Genomic DNA, 15,818 nt, shown 5'->3' on the forward strand with positions numbered 1-15,818 from the left:
TTTTTTTTTTTTTTTTTTTTTTTTTTTTTTTTTTTGGGGTGTGTGTGAGATTTACAAATCAAACTTTTAATGAAAAAAAATGAAAGAATACAAGGGCGTACAAAAAATAAGCCCTACAAAAGCAGGAGTTTGTATTGGCAATTTAAAATTGCCTCGCAGGAAATAAGCAGCAACAAAGCTTTTGAATTCAAAAAAACATCAAGGAAGAAAATATCAAAAGAAATACTCGTACCAAATAAGTATTGAGGGCATTTTCCATGCAATACTCAGCTTCCTTCCTTGATTGATCTAGCAAAAAGTACGTAAGCCCCATCATCTCCTGCAAAAAAATAATAATTAAAAGTTTTGAACACTATGAGTAGAAAATAAATGAATATAGAAAAATTGAAACAGAGAAACAGAGAAACAGAGAAACCATACAGAAGATGGTACAGAGAAGAGCAGATTATAACTGTGGAACAAAAAGTAGCAATCTATGTGGTACACAAGCAAAGCAGAACCAAGCATAAGATTAAAATAAAATTTTAATTAATTATAAATTCATTTTTTTAATTAATCAAGAGCATTAAAAAGATCCATGGAAACTATATAAAGAATTGCAAAACGGACAGGTTAAAAATATGTGCCAGCCATCTTTAGCTCAAAGCATGTAAAGGAATTAGATCAATAACTCTCTCTCTCTTTCTTTCAATTGTAGGGCTAACAATGGAATAAATGTTAAATAATTCAAGGTTTCAAAGTTTCCCTCACATTCACTTTCTAGATGCACCCTTATGTAAAGAGTGGTAAGAAGGGCATTTCACTCTAATAGTTAAAGTTTGTGTGTCTGTGTGGTAGGGGGGGGCAAGCACGTAAATGTGTCAGGGTCTACCAGGGACTGGTACGCTTTGGTATTTATTAGTTTTGTAGTCATTGTGAGAGAGATGCCAGCCCTCTCAAACAAATTTGAAGACTTGTAATCCTTGTTATTTTATTCTATTGAATAGATTGATCTAGTAAGGAGATACCTTACTAAGCAGTATCAGAGCCACGTTCATGACCAGGTTACAATCTTGTACTGATTGAACCATAAGATTATCTAGCACAATGGGCTCCATACACCTAACCTCTACCCCAATGACCCGATCAAAGCTGTTATTGAAAATGTTCTCCAATATGTCTTCTTCCAGGAGGGGTAACGGTGCCAAAAATGCCTCAAAGGCCCTCTGGAATACAATGACGGGTGGCCCTTGATAGGCAAAAAAGAAGAGACCACATAAGCTCCCTTCTTTGGACACTCAAACTAAATGTAGTCGTTCTTTCAAGTCCTCCCAATCCTTGAACTTATTATTGTTCTCTACCTAAGCTCCCTTCTTTGGACACTCAAACTAAATGTAGTCGTTCTTTCAAGTCCTCCCAATCCTTGAACTTATTATTGTTCTCTACCTAGCAGTACCATGATAGTCCCTCGCCATCAAAACTAGTTATGGCCATCATTTACCTTACAGTGTCAACTAACTTCTATATTTCAAAAGACCTTTCCTCTCTAAGCAACCACAAAATGACTTTCTTAAAACCGTGCTGCTCATTCGAACCATTTGTGGTTTAAGCTTCACATTCTTCACCACAAAATTTTCTTTTCTAAGATGATCCACCCATGATGGACGAAGGAGGTCCCCTTTGATTTCCGGTTTGAAATCTTTGTTGCTAACAAAGTTGCTCCTCTTTTCGTCTTTACATTTGCACAACGACTCTTTTCGAGCGATGCGACTATCTTGTACATATTGGGTGACATTTGTGCCAACAAGCACTCAATCGTCTTAAGTTTTTGCAACTCCTTTCTTACGGTTCCCAACGCCTCTGATACTTCCAACCTTTTCTCAAGGTGATGTTCCTTAAGAGAGAGAGCTCATAGCCATTGTGTTAGTTATACAACGTTGGCGCCACTACTTAGGCAACAATTTGTTGCTCAAATAGATTGCCATGTGTTGAAGTACCTCCTTGAGCAATGCCACATACACGCAAGTATCCAAATGGGAAACCAAATAGTGGGGTACAAATTCAATCCCACTCGAGTCAGGAAAGCAAGGCAACCAATGCACTGTCCCTATGGCTCTCGATTGCACACCTAGCCATTCTTTATGTATAGATGATAAAACATGAGGTCCAAGGAAGCCTACGGCTAGTGCAGATCATAGCAAAGCTTCTATGGGATCTCAACAGTGTGCCTATGCATTCATGGCAATAAGATATGCTTCTCTATAGAGGTAGTGCAGATCATACGAAAGCTTCAGAGGATACCAACAGTGCGCCTATGCATTCATGGCAACAAGATGCGCTTCTCTATAAAGCTCAGTCAGCTACACTAATGACTACTTTTTTTATTTCTGACTTCAGGTCTAAGAGATGATTCAGTGATTTTACGACTCCCAAGCCAGAAAATGCCTGTCCACGAACTAGATGCCCATGCATGTATTATAATACACTGGCGACATGTCTTTTCAACTCTTACCTTAACATAAATAAGAAGGTTGTCACACCAGAATCCACCGTACCCCTTGAAAGCACTAATTGCAAGTCAAATTCGTTAGTTTTAACCTATTAACATAAAAGTATTGTATGGTGCAAGGAGATATGGATGAGTTAGAATGAGACAATTGCACGTTTTCACTAGTCTTCTTCCTTCCTTCCTCAGCCCAATGACAGTGAAATTATTATTACAGGATATTTATAATGAAAGAAAGATTTAGCAATTACCATAAAACTTGATGTTATAGCTGAGCAAAAGAAAGATTCATTGATTTATAAATCAATGGAACTTAACAAATCATTTTCGATGATACCAACCAATTTTTTTGTTGTAGAATCCGAGCTTTCATTGAGAAAAGTGAAAGCAAATATAAGGGCATACAAAAAACAAAGAAGTCCATAAACAAACAAAAAAGGACTCTAATCCAACAAAATCAAACCATCATCATAATTAATAATTACAAAAAAGGTGAATGGTTGACACCCACAAGGGACCATTAAACCTCGCCAGCAAAAAATGTCTTTGTTGCTAAATAAAAGTGGAACCAACTATCTATTACACCTGTGTAGCCAACCTTTCTTTTGCTTATGCGCATAATTGGCACACATAGCCTGCGTCATCTGTGCCACTAACAACACAATTCTACAATTTAAGAAAGCAAAAAGTGGACACAAAAATGCTTTAAAAATATTTTTAAAACATAAGGACAAAACGTGCAAATTGTACTACGCAACAAATAATTACCTAATTTTAAGGTAGTGATGCTGAATATGAATAATCCAAAAATAAAATAAACAAGGCTGCTTACCCATGACAAAAGACTCAAGTCAGTGATGTACTGGGAAAATTTGGCCCAAAAAGTATAAGGTAAAAAACAATGGTAAGACCGTAGCAGCAAAGGCTTGGAACTACCTGGACACCAGCATAGCGTTTCCAAGCTTTATCAAGTTTGTAATCAGTAGAAATCAGGCGATAATTGGACAATGCAAGTTCATAATCCCGCAACATGAAGGCATAGTCACCCAAAACTCTAATCTGAGACTCAATAGAGTTATAGGTATACCTTCAATGGAAAATACAAAAATTTATGAATACCAAGGAGCAAAGTATGACCAAGAAAGTAAACAAATGAGAAATCTACGTTGGGCCGGTTGGAGAATCTACTGTGTCTTCTTTCCCCTTTCTCCACCATAAGTTTTTTATCTGATTTCTGAAACCTTTCCTTGTAGCAGACACCTAATCATGGAAAAGTAAAATGCAAATATGAAACTGTAGACAATATAAAACCAGTAAATATTATCATATAGAGAAGCATATGATCTTAGCACACAACTTATAGAAACCAAAACAAACCTGTTGGTTTAATGCTCGTATTTTTTGCTCCATGTAAGGAATGATATGTTTCGACGAAAAATCTTGCATTAACTCTCTGATCTGTTTCACAAGTGACACAGTAAGTCACCCCACACAACCCCCCCCCCCCCCCCCCNCCCCCCCCCCCCCCCCCCCCCCCCCCCCCCCCCCCCCCCCCCCCCCCCCCCCCCCCCCCCCCCCCCCCCCCCCCCCCCCCCCCCCCCCCCCCCCCCCCCCCCCCCCCCCCCCCCCCCCCCCCCCCCCCCCCCCCCCCCCCCCCCCCCCCCCCCCCCCCCCCCCCCCCCCCCCCCCCCCCCCCCCCCCCCCCCCCCCCCCCCCCCCCCCCCCCCCCCCCCCCCCCCCCCCCCCCCCCCCCCCCCCCCCAAAGCAGATGCCCGCAGTGCTGTCAAAGCACACGACAAATATTTATAGGGGTAACAGAAATTTACCTCAATTAGATCCTCATTGCTAAGAAAGCAGCCAAGTTGCTTACCAGTCGAAGCATCGGGCTTCTGTTACACAAGAATGTGACATTACTGGCCAGAATTTATCACTTCTCTTCATCAAATACTTTGTGTAGAACAACAGTATTAACTATGTTATTTCAAAAGATTCAACAGGTTAAATAACAGTGCCTCAAGTAACTTACAAACAAACCCCAAGGATCATCTTCCCGTTCAATGAGTTCATCATGAGAAGAATTGATTGAAAGTAATTGGCAGTCATTCGAACCAAACGCACTCCTCATTTCAGTTAGTATTTTACTTGCCCTGAAGAGAAGTTAACTTCAATTCAAAGAGTTGGCATTTACAAACAGCAAAGCACCATATTTATATATGACCCTCCAATTAATCAACCAAGAAATTAAGTAACTACAAGTATCCTAACTAATTAACAAAGCAGCAACCATCTTAGCAAACAAATCAGCAAGGCAATTGATAAATATAATAGCAAACTACTTTACAGAACATTAAAAAAGAAAGTCACATACAGTCAACTACTCAAACTACTGGCATACAGAGTAAAAAACAAACTATCCTAATTTTTCATTAGATTTATTAGCCACTATAACAAATCAAATCAAAATAACGAAATATAAATATATGAGCATGCTGTGATATTCAAAATGATTGACTGCCAAATAATATTGTGGGTATGTAATGGAAAAGGTCCTCCTCAGATTAAGGAAAAGAACGAAGTACTTCTCTGAAGAGCCATCTTGATTATCATGCAACAACAAATAATGCTTCATAATCTTAAGGTCCGTGGCACCATCATCTAGAAGAGAGGCCAATTTGATTGTGTTAAAGAGGTCAACAAATTTGTTGACAGGATGATCATCGCTTGAAGAGACAACCAAAAGACCTGCATATGGTATGGACAACAACAGTTAAAAAGAATAAATGTTTCCAGTAAAAGTTCAAATTAATCATAAAGAATTAAATAACACACAAACACACACTTCTCCCTGAGAATATGAAAAGAACAAACAAGGAAATGGCCCCTCAGCCAAAGAAGTTCATATTACAAACTTATGAACAAACTTTGATTCGCATTAAGAAAAAAAAAATAGAAGTTATAATAGGGTCTTTTGAAGTAGGATAAATGTGGTGAAAATGAATTGAACACGTGGGCAAGTTACAAAAGGACCTTGAAGGAGAAAAAACAAACTTAGAAACCTACTATGATCAAAGAAGACTCTAATGTTCCTCTCCGACTAAGCTTTCTAAAAAGTGACCACATGACCAATATAAAGTTCTTTTTCTTAAATCTCAAACCATGAGTTGGTGTGAGTTTTTTTTTTATATAATAGAACCCTTAGAAAATACGAAATTATGACAGTTATGAGAAACTTAAGTTGGCTGACAAAAATGGTAACCTTCAGCGGATGGGGTAAGCTTTTTGCTTCCCTTTTTTTGTCTTTGGTCTCTTCTTTTTTTTTTTTTTTTTTTTTTTAATGAAAAACCAAACTTTCATTGAGAAAATATGAAAAATATAAGGGCATACAACAGGAAAGTCCTATAAAAAGGGAGCCAACTACAAGAAAGGGTTCCAGTCAAGTAAAATAAGAGGCATCAGCCAGTGGATTTCAGTATGAAGGTTGAGGTTCTTGAAAGTTCTTATTCGTAAGTTTTTTATTCATTATTTTGGGATTGTGACAAGAAGACTCCTCCTCCTATTCCTTCATCCATGCCGGTCAATTTTGCTTTGTTGATAGAACTAGAAGCCTGTGGTCTTAAGTTCCCGTGAAAATTTTCCTCTGGTTGAAGAAGAAAGTCATATCATGGCTAGCTTTGCAAAAGTTTGTTTTTGTCTTCTCTGAGATATTTGGATTCACTTGTATGAGGAGATTTGTTATTTCTTTGCTAGTAATAGCTCTTCCAAAACTTCTTTCAATGGGATAATAGTTCTTGCAAAGCTGAAGAGATTTTTGGGTTGTCATGTACAGAAATGGCTTGAAGCTTGGGAGTTTGATAGAATCAATCTATTTGGTATTAAGAAATTTTCTGTCCTAGTTCTTTAAATGTTTATTTATCTTCATGGAAAATCTCTACTTGGATGCCTTTGCCGTTTTTATTTTTTCTTTTTCATTCCCTTTGGGAGTTTGTATCCCTTGAACATTTATTTAATTTCATTATAGCAATGAGAAGTTGTTTCTTGTATCTAAAAAATACGGTTCTGGTTCTCTTTAGGTTTTCTTGGATTCTTCTAAGATATTGCAAAAGCAAGATCCAAGCAAATCCCCATTTTGTTGGAAAAGGAAGCTTTTGTGGCAACCTTCGCAATTTTCATGATTTGTAGTTTGAGAGAGAACAGGATGTTGAAAGTTCATGGAAGAAGGTTTTAAGCGCCAATCAACTCAATACCTCCCTGCCGATTTTTGTGAAATAGGCATTTTGAGCTTTTCCATTATTTTTATTAATTAACAATTAGCATTGTTTTTTTTTGTAACTTTCACTTCTCTTCGTGTCAAGGGCCTATCTACTTTGCATGGTTTTTTTGTACTTATTACAAAATTACTGTAAACACTACTAATCACCATTTAAGCAAGACTAAAAATAACTTGCAAAAATTCAAGGGCAATAGAACTAACGAAAGAACAAAGGAGTGAAAGGAAGTAAATAAAGGGATTCGTATCCAGAAAATTATTGAAGAATTGGATATATATATACACACACACATATATCAGACTTCCGACGCATTTATTATTCTAGTAATATCATGCACAGCTTTGTGAAACGTCATAGAACCAAAATGCAAAGGTTGACAATGATAGACAATATATCAAAGAGAAACTTAATGAGAGACGGTTTTATTTGTATGGTTAAAAGAATAAGCATTAAACCAATTAGAAGACTTTGCATGGTAGGTGACGAAACTGAAGAAGCCTCGCCCTTAATGTAAACATAAAAGGTCTGACAGAATGATGGTATTGTATTCTATTCACACTAGATATATACAGACATAAGTAAAAGGTTAAACTAAATAAAAGAATGTTAAAAGATGATAAGGGCTATATGTATAAGATACTTTACAACAATACAAATATACTAATATAAGTACCATAACACTTGAAAAAAGAAGGCTTACAGAATACTTCATATTTTCTATAATCTTACATGCCACAGGATGGTCAAAAGCTTCATGTTCTGAAAAGGATACATTACGTATAAGCTCTTTGTTAAATAACTGAAACCACGAAGGTAGAATTGCAGACTCAAAACCTGCAGTGATTTGTTAAGTCAGACATAATTCAAAGATGGTGATAAGTTTCGAAGGACCAGAAACCAACCACAAAGAATGTCACTAATAGTCATGAAGGTTGTTCCATAACCAGTGAAGATGGGGAAGACTGGAAACCTAAAAAAGAATTGTAACATAGTCCGTTTCACATAATCTCTTTGGCTTCTCCTCTTTTTTCTTTATTGTTTTTCCTTCTTGTTCTTTTTTCTTTATTGTTTTTCCTTCTTGTTCTTTCTTTTGTTTGTAGGAAAACAGTTCAAATATAGTTTGAATTTCAGAAACAGAATCTGTGCCAGAAAATTTTTTTAACCAAATTTTATTCATAGAGAAAAGAAGAAAAAAGACAATCGTAGTCTGCACAGTAATTTATGCTTTGAATAAATTAACTTTTCTTTGTAGAATATTTTGTAAAATTAGAATGTTTTTATTTTCCCATTTTAATTTCTGTTTATTTTCAATCCTTTTGAAGTTCGTATCTTTGCATTAGTCTCTTTTAATTTTTTTTAATCAAAAGATTTGTTTCTTATTCAACAACCCAAAAAACTACTTTTCACAATCTACTTAAAATTTCATAAATGAGTTTTCATTTGGACCTTTTTTTTTTTTTTTTTTTCTTTGGATTGGAACTCTTTCTCATATAGCTGAACTAGAAAGAGTCCAAGAAGACGCCAAAACTTTTAGATGAACATACAAATAACAAGATCCAATAATCTAAAGATGAACAGTACTTACAGTCAACTGCTTCATTAATTTGAGGTGGATCAGAACATAGTTTAGAAAGATCTTTCTCGCTGGCTTGTGTAATGACTTGTTTCAGTCGCTCTTTTGATGCCTAAATGAATGATTAGGGAAGTATAAAATAAGAGGAAGATAGTTGAAAGAACAAGCAAAAGCAGTCCTCATATATTGGAGACAAAATAAAAGCAGGAGACTGGTGTTGCTGCATTCTCACTTTTCATCAATGTGATTTTACGAAACATTTTGATGGCCTAACAATATCAGTGAAAAATGAAACAATATGGTAAAAGATTTGCACTTGAGAAAATTCCGTTTTCAGAATGTTCCAGGTGATGCTTGAAAGGTCTTTATGACTCTCCACTCTATATGCCACATTTGCAACTAGAGATGTTCCATACATAAAATGGCATGCTTACAAGTTATACCTTTACACAAAACGTTTCCATATTTTTTCTACAACCAGTACCTAATTCTCAAATATAATGACTATGCACTCCTAAATAAAGAAGAAACAGATTTAGAACTCACAATGTTCAAAATATGTTCAAAATCGAAATTAAGACAAAAGGAACTTCAATCAAGCAAAATAAGACTAATAGGGTACAACAATCATAGAGGCTGAGGCCCAAAGGGAGACATGGAATTATACAAGGGACCACACCCCTTTTCTCTAGGGTTCTCCTCCAAAAATTCTATTGTTCCTCTCCTCCCAAAGATCCCACAAAATTGCACAAACCCTGGTAAGCCATAGAAAACGCCCTGTATCACTAAAGGGCGAGTGAAGCAGGAGTTCCACAATCAGAGAACTACACCCACTAGGTTGAGCTAGAAGAAAACCAAAAGCCTGAGAGAAGCAACTCCATACCGAAAAAGCATCATCGCAACTCCCAAAATGGTGGTCAAGATCTTCAGCCACCCCAAAAGAGAATACAACAGTGCGGCCCTAAAACACGTATCAACTTCTTCTAAATACAATTCAAGGTATTAACTCTTATATGAGGACTTGTCACAAAGAATTTAATCTTTTTGGAAATTTTGGTCTTCCATGATTAAGAAAAGGAAGAAGATCTAGGCGGGAGAGGGTTCACCAAGCAACAGAAGAAGGAATTACAAGAAAACCCATCACCGAGACTAAACCTCAAAGACGATAATCCTCTCTCCCAGGGCTAACCAAAAAATCAAGAATCAAAGATATGAAGTCCGCAATATTTGCCGTTTCCCTATTGAACAAAGGAAGGAAAAACCAAGAGAAATAGAGGATGCCACAAAGCGGGAGGATGTGATCCACCAACCAGTTCCTCTTGGAAGTAAAGGAACTGAGGAAACAAAGAGCTGAGGGGTCTATTCCTCAACTACATATCTTCCCAAGAAAAAAGAAAGCAATTTTTAAGTTAAAATTTCTAGCATTTTCTTCTTGGGGAACGAGAAAAACATCTTCTTTGACATCAATGGCAAATAACTCTTTCAGAAGTTTAGCTTTCCTATTTCATACGTGACCAAAATTGTCCTTATTCCACAACAAAATACTCTGCATAAGAATTTTAAAAACAGAAACATCAAGCTTAGTTCTTTTCTAGTTTTCTCTTTGGGTATTTCTTCTCAATAACTTACATCTACCACCTATAGGAAGTTTTACTTTTTTTTCTTCTAAATTGGATATATGACTACAAAGCATGGCTAATCAATTTTTCTTGACATATCAATATGATGATTTCTCTGCAGACTAAGGCATTAATTACCTCTTAGAATATCGTTCCTCTCCTCATGATCCTAGTATCACAATTCCATTTTTTCTGTTACTTGCTTGTACTTTTTTATTTCATCAAATATTCTTTTAGTGATTCTTTCAAGTTTGTGGCTTGTCATGCGAGTTTAGGGTCTTCTCTTCCTTTTTACTTCCATAGATTCTACTATCATCTTCTGCTAAGTACACCCACTGACCATATAATGGCTATACATGCACATTAAAAATATCCTCGACCTATTTCCCTCCAATTATCTAAAACTCTCTCTAAGAAATTAATCGACAGGCTCGACCCAGCAAAACCCCAAACATCAAACAAATAATTCAACTGCAATCAGGCATAAGCGAGTTCATAGTTAAATTATACAATCCATCGTCATTCATATCAAACGCAAAATGGAATTTTCTATTTCAGTACCCTAGTATGTTGCAGTGATTAAACTTGGCCATTTGATTTTTACATGAGCTTCAAATTAGCTAGTTGGTTTGTACATAAGCTTCGTTCAATCACTGTCAGTTGAGTTGAATTCTCTCGTATTAGCTATCCAAACTACAAATATACCATGTAACGCGGTCCAACTAACATTGTCAGGAACCAAACATCTCATTTAAAATGTTACCTCGAAATTTGGTTGATGAATGTCCGAACCGTAAAACAACCGTGAACTGAATTTCTTAATCCTGTAAGGTTGATCACTAGCGGTCCGTACGGGCACTGAAACGAAAAGGAAGCCCAACTAAACAAGAAACGTTCTCGCGGTCCACATTCTCACAACTAAGTATAAAGGGTATGTACTAAATTGAATCTGTTTTGCGGAAGATAACAGTGGATTACCGTCAATGTTGTTAAACGAGCAGAAGGGGCTGAGCATCTGGATGAATGAGAGACCATTCTTCAGGCAGGCTTCTTCAACAAGTGGGGTATTCAGCACCATGATAACCGGAGTGATCTCTTCCAGCAGCATCCTGCCCAGTGGTGTATTTGCCGGATCCATGCCTCCCTTTCTTTCAGCTGCAGGCAGTGACCAACGCCAGCTGGCGGGAGCAAATCGCCTTGCCGGATCAACGCGACTCGCCCGACGAGTTAAATGCTGCTAATTGCTATTAGACCATTAAATTTCACCGGCGGCAATGGAGAATGAGAGAGAGCTGCCGTGTTAAGACTGAGACGAACAATAATTCCGCCTGGTCTTGGGATGTACTACTAAGGCAGCAAGCTACCGACGAGCTTTGTCCATCTTCGTGGTCTAATGGACCATCTGCTCAGTCTTCCCACGCTAAACTGCGCGCAAATCCCCTCTCTTTTTCTTTTTATTATAGTTTAGAATATTTTAAGTAGAAATATTCATTTTAACGGATCTACCCGAACGGGAAGTAAATTTCAGGAACATTGCCCGTCACCGGATTCTATTCACAGTGGCAAGCTTAATTTATTATATTAAATAATATTTTAAATATTTTATGCGCCGAGCTTATATTAAAAAATTAATTAGTTAATTTCAAAATTCTAATAGTAATATTTAATATGTCATAATATTAAATTTTTGGTGGTTATATTACAAAAGAAAATAATTGTTAATTTAAATTTTTCATTAACTGGACGAAATTGGTGGTGAGGATGGAGACGAGGAAGGTTTCCCCATTCTCGCCCCATAGACATTTCTAATTTTAAGTTAATCATATTAGTGATCAAATTGTAATCGTTCAATAAATTAACCAGGGGATTGTAATATATATTTCAATGGTAATGTGTGTCGTTTGCTTTATTTTTGTGTACCCTAGTTTACTTTTTCTTTTTTTGTGTTACATATCGTTTTTTCATACATGGTTGTGATTAACGAGCTAAACCGATATGATAGGTCGACGCAATTATTTAGCTCAACGAATATTGTTAAAGCATCCACAACTCAATCACATGTATTCGCTTCGAGGTGAGACGTCCAACTCTTTGTATCCCATTAGTTGTATTTTTAAAAACAAACAAATGTCGATTAGGAGACAAAACTCGAAACCTCGGTGAAAAAATGGGACATACTCGTTTTATTCACGATTTATTGTACTTAAATGATATATTATTTAATTTCATATGCTTTCACCATTCTCAACAAGTTGGTCTACAAAAAAAATGAAGAGTACAAAATACAAATTTCAACATTTTGATTTTTATTTAAAAAACATAATCAGTGATGTAAATGGGTTGTTATATTATATTTTTAAAATATAAATTACTGTTATTATTGTTATACTTAAATAGAGAAGATTAGATGCTCGTATATTTTTATTGAAAATATACCCTTGTATAGTTATGTTTATTTTGTATTATTTTATTTGGTACGTAAATGGATTGTCCATAGAATCGTACCCACCAATTCATAATTCGATCATAACTTAAAAAATAAACAAAACTACAGAGGGACATCCAAATCAAATTTTGAATTTAAATAGAGATCAAGCCATTTCTAAGTGGGTTGATTTATTAAAAAAAAAAAAAAAATCAAAATTTAATAATTTTTTTACCGTAATTCTTCAATTTTATTAAAATGATACGAAAGTCTATATTTTATCGAAAAAAGAAAAAGAATAAAAAAATGAAGAATAAATATGGAAGTGGCTTTTGAGTGTCGAACCATTTACTATTTCTCGCGCCAGCGTTGGCAGCGCCACGTACTACAACCGTCGAGTGCGATTTCACTCGCTCTATAAATTCATGTCCCTCCGAACCGCCGTTTCTAGTCACTCTCTGGTCTGGAAGTGCCCATTTCTTCTGCCTCGACTTTCTGTACTTCGGCCAGTTATTTCAGCATTCGCAATGTCATATCGGCCCAACTATCAAGGTGGCCGTCGTGGCAGCTCATCTGGAGGAAGACGTGGCGGTGGCCGACGCGGCGGAGGTGGAGGTAGCGGAGGCAGAGGCGGCGGAGGTAGAGGCGAGCAACGTTGGTGGGACCCGGTCTGGCGCGCTGAGCGTCTGCGACAAAATGCTGCTGAGGTGCTCTTTATAAATTTTCAACTATTTATCGTTCAAGAGTTGGAAAATGGCTGAGGATAGCGATGATCTGTTCGTGGGTTGTAGGAGGGGGAGAACGAAAATTAAGTAACGGTTCAGCCCAGTTAGCTGGGTTAGTCGTTGCATTAGGCTTAGCTGATTGTATCTAATGTTTGGACAGATCATTGGGTTAATCGTTCTCTACCCGTGTATACAAAGCCCCTTCAGTCGAAATTTGTACAAGCTACTGTAGTTACAAAAATCAATATTCGAGGGGAAGGAAAAAACATTGGATTTCTTTGAAGTATGGTTCAGGAACTGTGATGTTGGAATTTCCGTTTTGAATTCTATATTGAGTGCCTACCCTCTTTTAAGCCATTAACGAATTGTGAAACCTAACTTTTTAGGGAACTTGTTATCCCACCCAAAGGGCTTGGTTAGCAGGGTACTCTACATTGGATTGAGTCTAAAAGTTAGCCAATTCACAGGAAAAGGGACCGCTTCATTCAATATTCCATTATGATATTGGTGCTGAGGGCAAGGTCCTTTTTATTCCCCTTAAAGCGTTCCGAGTGTTTGAATCTTATATATGAAATCTTATTTCAATTAAAAAAATCAAATAGAATCAAGTTTGGTGGATAACTAAATCCATTCCTCATTTCTCCATCAAGTCCTTTCATCAAGTTTGGTGCATGTCCCATCTCTAGAGGTGTCATCTATTGGGGTATCTTTTTATTTTTTAATGACGGCTTGATTAGTGTTTGAATTATATATTTTTCTGTTTCAATGTCCAATTATTTAACGTATGATTTTGAATTTTAATACATTTTCCCCTGAAAATAACTCCTAAATGCAGATGGAGGTTCTTAATGAAGATGAATGGTGGACTAAGATGGACCAGATGAAAAGAGGAGGGGAACAAGAGTTGATAATTAAGCGTAATTATAGTCGAAGAGACCAAGAAATCCTTTATGATATGGCTCATCAGCAGGGTCTCTATTTGTACGTTTCTACTGCCATATTTTACAAGAACTAGTATTAGGCTTACTGAAAGCTATAATTAAGTACACAAGCAAGCTGAGCTTTTACTTATCACCGTTTCTTTTCCCCGAATCATTGATTTTTTTTCCTTAACTAGTAGCACTTCAGCATTTTATGTGTTGCAAGCTTGCAACCATTTGTACTTTTTATGGTACAAAAATAATGTATATGCTACCTAGGATGGCATCTAATACTTTATTTTACTGATTTTGTGCTTGTGGAAGAAAGCCATGCATATAATAAGGGGAAAACCCTTGTGGTTAGTAAAGTTCCATTGCCAGATTACCGGGCTGATCTCGATGAACGACATGGGTCCACACAAAAGGAGGTTAATTTTTTGTCTCTTAATAGTAACGATTTTTTTGGTTACCCAATTTGTTTAAGCAGAGTCTAACTTATTTTAATTTATCTGCAGATTCGAATGACTACGGATATAGAGAGGAGGGTTGGAAATCTTCTGGATGACTTGCAGGGTCAGGGAAGGGAGCACAGTCTTTCTTCTACTGCATCAGCTGAAGGAGGCAAACAGACTCCAACTTCTATAAATAACACAAAACCTGTCTACAAGTTGGAGACTGATTTAGCAAAGGAGAAACTTAGTGCCGAACTTAAGCAGAAACAGGAAGAGATGAAAGTAAATTTGTTTATCTTTTCGCTTTTGTAATGATGCTCTCTCTCTCTCTCTCTCTCTCTCTCTCTCCAACATAAATATCATGTTACCTATTGGGCATTGCAGGGAAGCGATGGCTTAAAATCAATGCTGGCATTTAGAGAAAAGCTTCCTGCCTTCAATGTAAAATCTGAATTTATAAAAGCAATGACAGAAAACCAGGTGCAAATGCTTTGTCTGTATAGATCTTCATATTTATTTTAGTAAAAACATTATATTATTTTTGAAAGCTAACATTCATATTGCAAATTTGAACACCTTCTTCTCTCTCTACCTGATTTTAGCAGAAAGAACGAATAATATAAGCTGCATGTGATTCTCTATTCTATGCATAACATTTAGCATGAATATGATTTTGTTTGAATTGTTTATTATTTAGTTCATGGTTGTTTAACATGACCAATGGTGGAGATTTAGGCCTGGACTACTTGAGAAAGAGTGTGGACACCAGTAACAAGCTTGGAACTCTCTCAATCAGCATTTAGGTAGTTATATGGGATAGCTGGGGTGTGTTTGACTTTGTTAGAGAGAGGAGTTAATTTCCTGTGGTTTTAAGGGAAGAGGGAAGTGTGAGTGAGGTAGGAGTAGGAAAATATTTGGGTTTAAGTATGGGGGAGAGAGCCCTTAGCTTGGGTATTAGCATTTAGAACTTTGTTCGGTTTACTATTACATGTTATTTCCTGCCAAGTGGTATTAAACTAGTTACTGGCATGGATTTAGATTTTCGAACACAGTTTGAAATTAAATTGTTTGCTTGTGGAGTGATGAAGTGTATGTCGCTGTTCATGAGTTTGATGAAAATAGTAATGGAATTGACTGATAAAACCTTTGAAAATATGGTTTTTAATTTTTTTTTATAAGAAAACCTATGAAAATAGGTTAAATCAACCATAGAAATCAATATCAATCTACTTGCAAGTTTAGAAGAGGAGCAAGTGTTTTGTAAACACCATGGACCTTACATCCCTTGTGTAAATTTCAATCATCAATGAAATTGTCTTTTATTAACAAAAAAAAAAAAAAAAAAAAAAAA

At 36.5% G+C, this 15,818-nt stretch overlaps 2 protein-coding genes across 8 annotated transcripts in view; one reads left to right on the top strand and one right to left on the bottom strand.

The window, feature by feature from the left end:
• The window catches only part of LOC111441825 (trafficking protein particle complex subunit 8-like), a 21,849-nt gene extending 10,453 nt beyond the window's left edge, over nt 1–11,396 (bottom strand). For 3 of the 6 annotated variants that reach the window (XM_023078962.1, XM_023078963.1, XM_023078965.1), the window contains exons 1-11: nt 10,924–11,396; nt 10,709–10,803; nt 8,339–8,438; nt 7,483–7,587; nt 5,065–5,227; nt 4,512–4,632; nt 4,312–4,374; nt 3,863–3,943; nt 3,651–3,745; nt 3,422–3,572; nt 233–319 (exon numbers count right to left, since the gene is read on the bottom strand). In XM_023078962.1, coding sequence (XP_022934730.1) covers nt 233–319; nt 3,422–3,572; nt 3,651–3,745; nt 3,863–3,943; nt 4,312–4,374; nt 4,512–4,632; nt 5,065–5,227; nt 7,483–7,587; nt 8,339–8,438; nt 10,709–10,803; nt 10,924–11,083 — 1,221 coding nt within the window. In that variant the 5' untranslated portion in view covers nt 11,084–11,396. Of the gene's footprint in view, nt 1–232; nt 320–3,421; nt 3,573–3,650; nt 3,746–3,862; nt 3,944–4,311; nt 4,375–4,511; nt 4,633–5,064; nt 5,228–7,453; nt 7,588–8,338; nt 8,439–10,708; nt 10,804–10,923 lie in introns of those variants that run through there. The other 3 variants (XM_023078961.1, XM_023078966.1, XM_023078967.1) reach the window with 3 other exon arrangements.
• Nucleotides 11,397–12,738: 1,342 nt separating this feature from the next.
• LOC111441971 (DExH-box ATP-dependent RNA helicase DExH1) overlaps nt 12,739–15,818 on the top strand; it is an 11,671-nt gene continuing 8,591 nt past the window's right edge. The window contains exons 1-5 of one of the 2 annotated variants that reach the window (XM_023079190.1): nt 12,739–13,077; nt 13,931–14,076; nt 14,344–14,443; nt 14,531–14,749; nt 14,852–14,947. In XM_023079190.1, the coding sequence (XP_022934958.1) occupies nt 12,796–13,077; nt 13,931–14,076; nt 14,344–14,443; nt 14,531–14,749; nt 14,852–14,947 (843 nt within the window). In that variant the 5' untranslated portion in view covers nt 12,739–12,795. Of the gene's footprint in view, nt 13,078–13,930; nt 14,077–14,339; nt 14,444–14,530; nt 14,750–14,851; nt 14,948–15,818 lie in introns of those variants that run through there. The other variant, XM_023079191.1, reaches the window with a different exon arrangement.

Source organism: Cucurbita moschata, unplaced genomic scaffold (genome assembly GCF_002738365.1).
Source record: "Cucurbita moschata cultivar Rifu unplaced genomic scaffold, Cmos_1.0 Cmo_Scf00004, whole genome shotgun sequence".
NCBI lineage: Eukaryota > Viridiplantae > Streptophyta > Magnoliopsida > Cucurbitales > Cucurbitaceae > Cucurbita > Cucurbita moschata.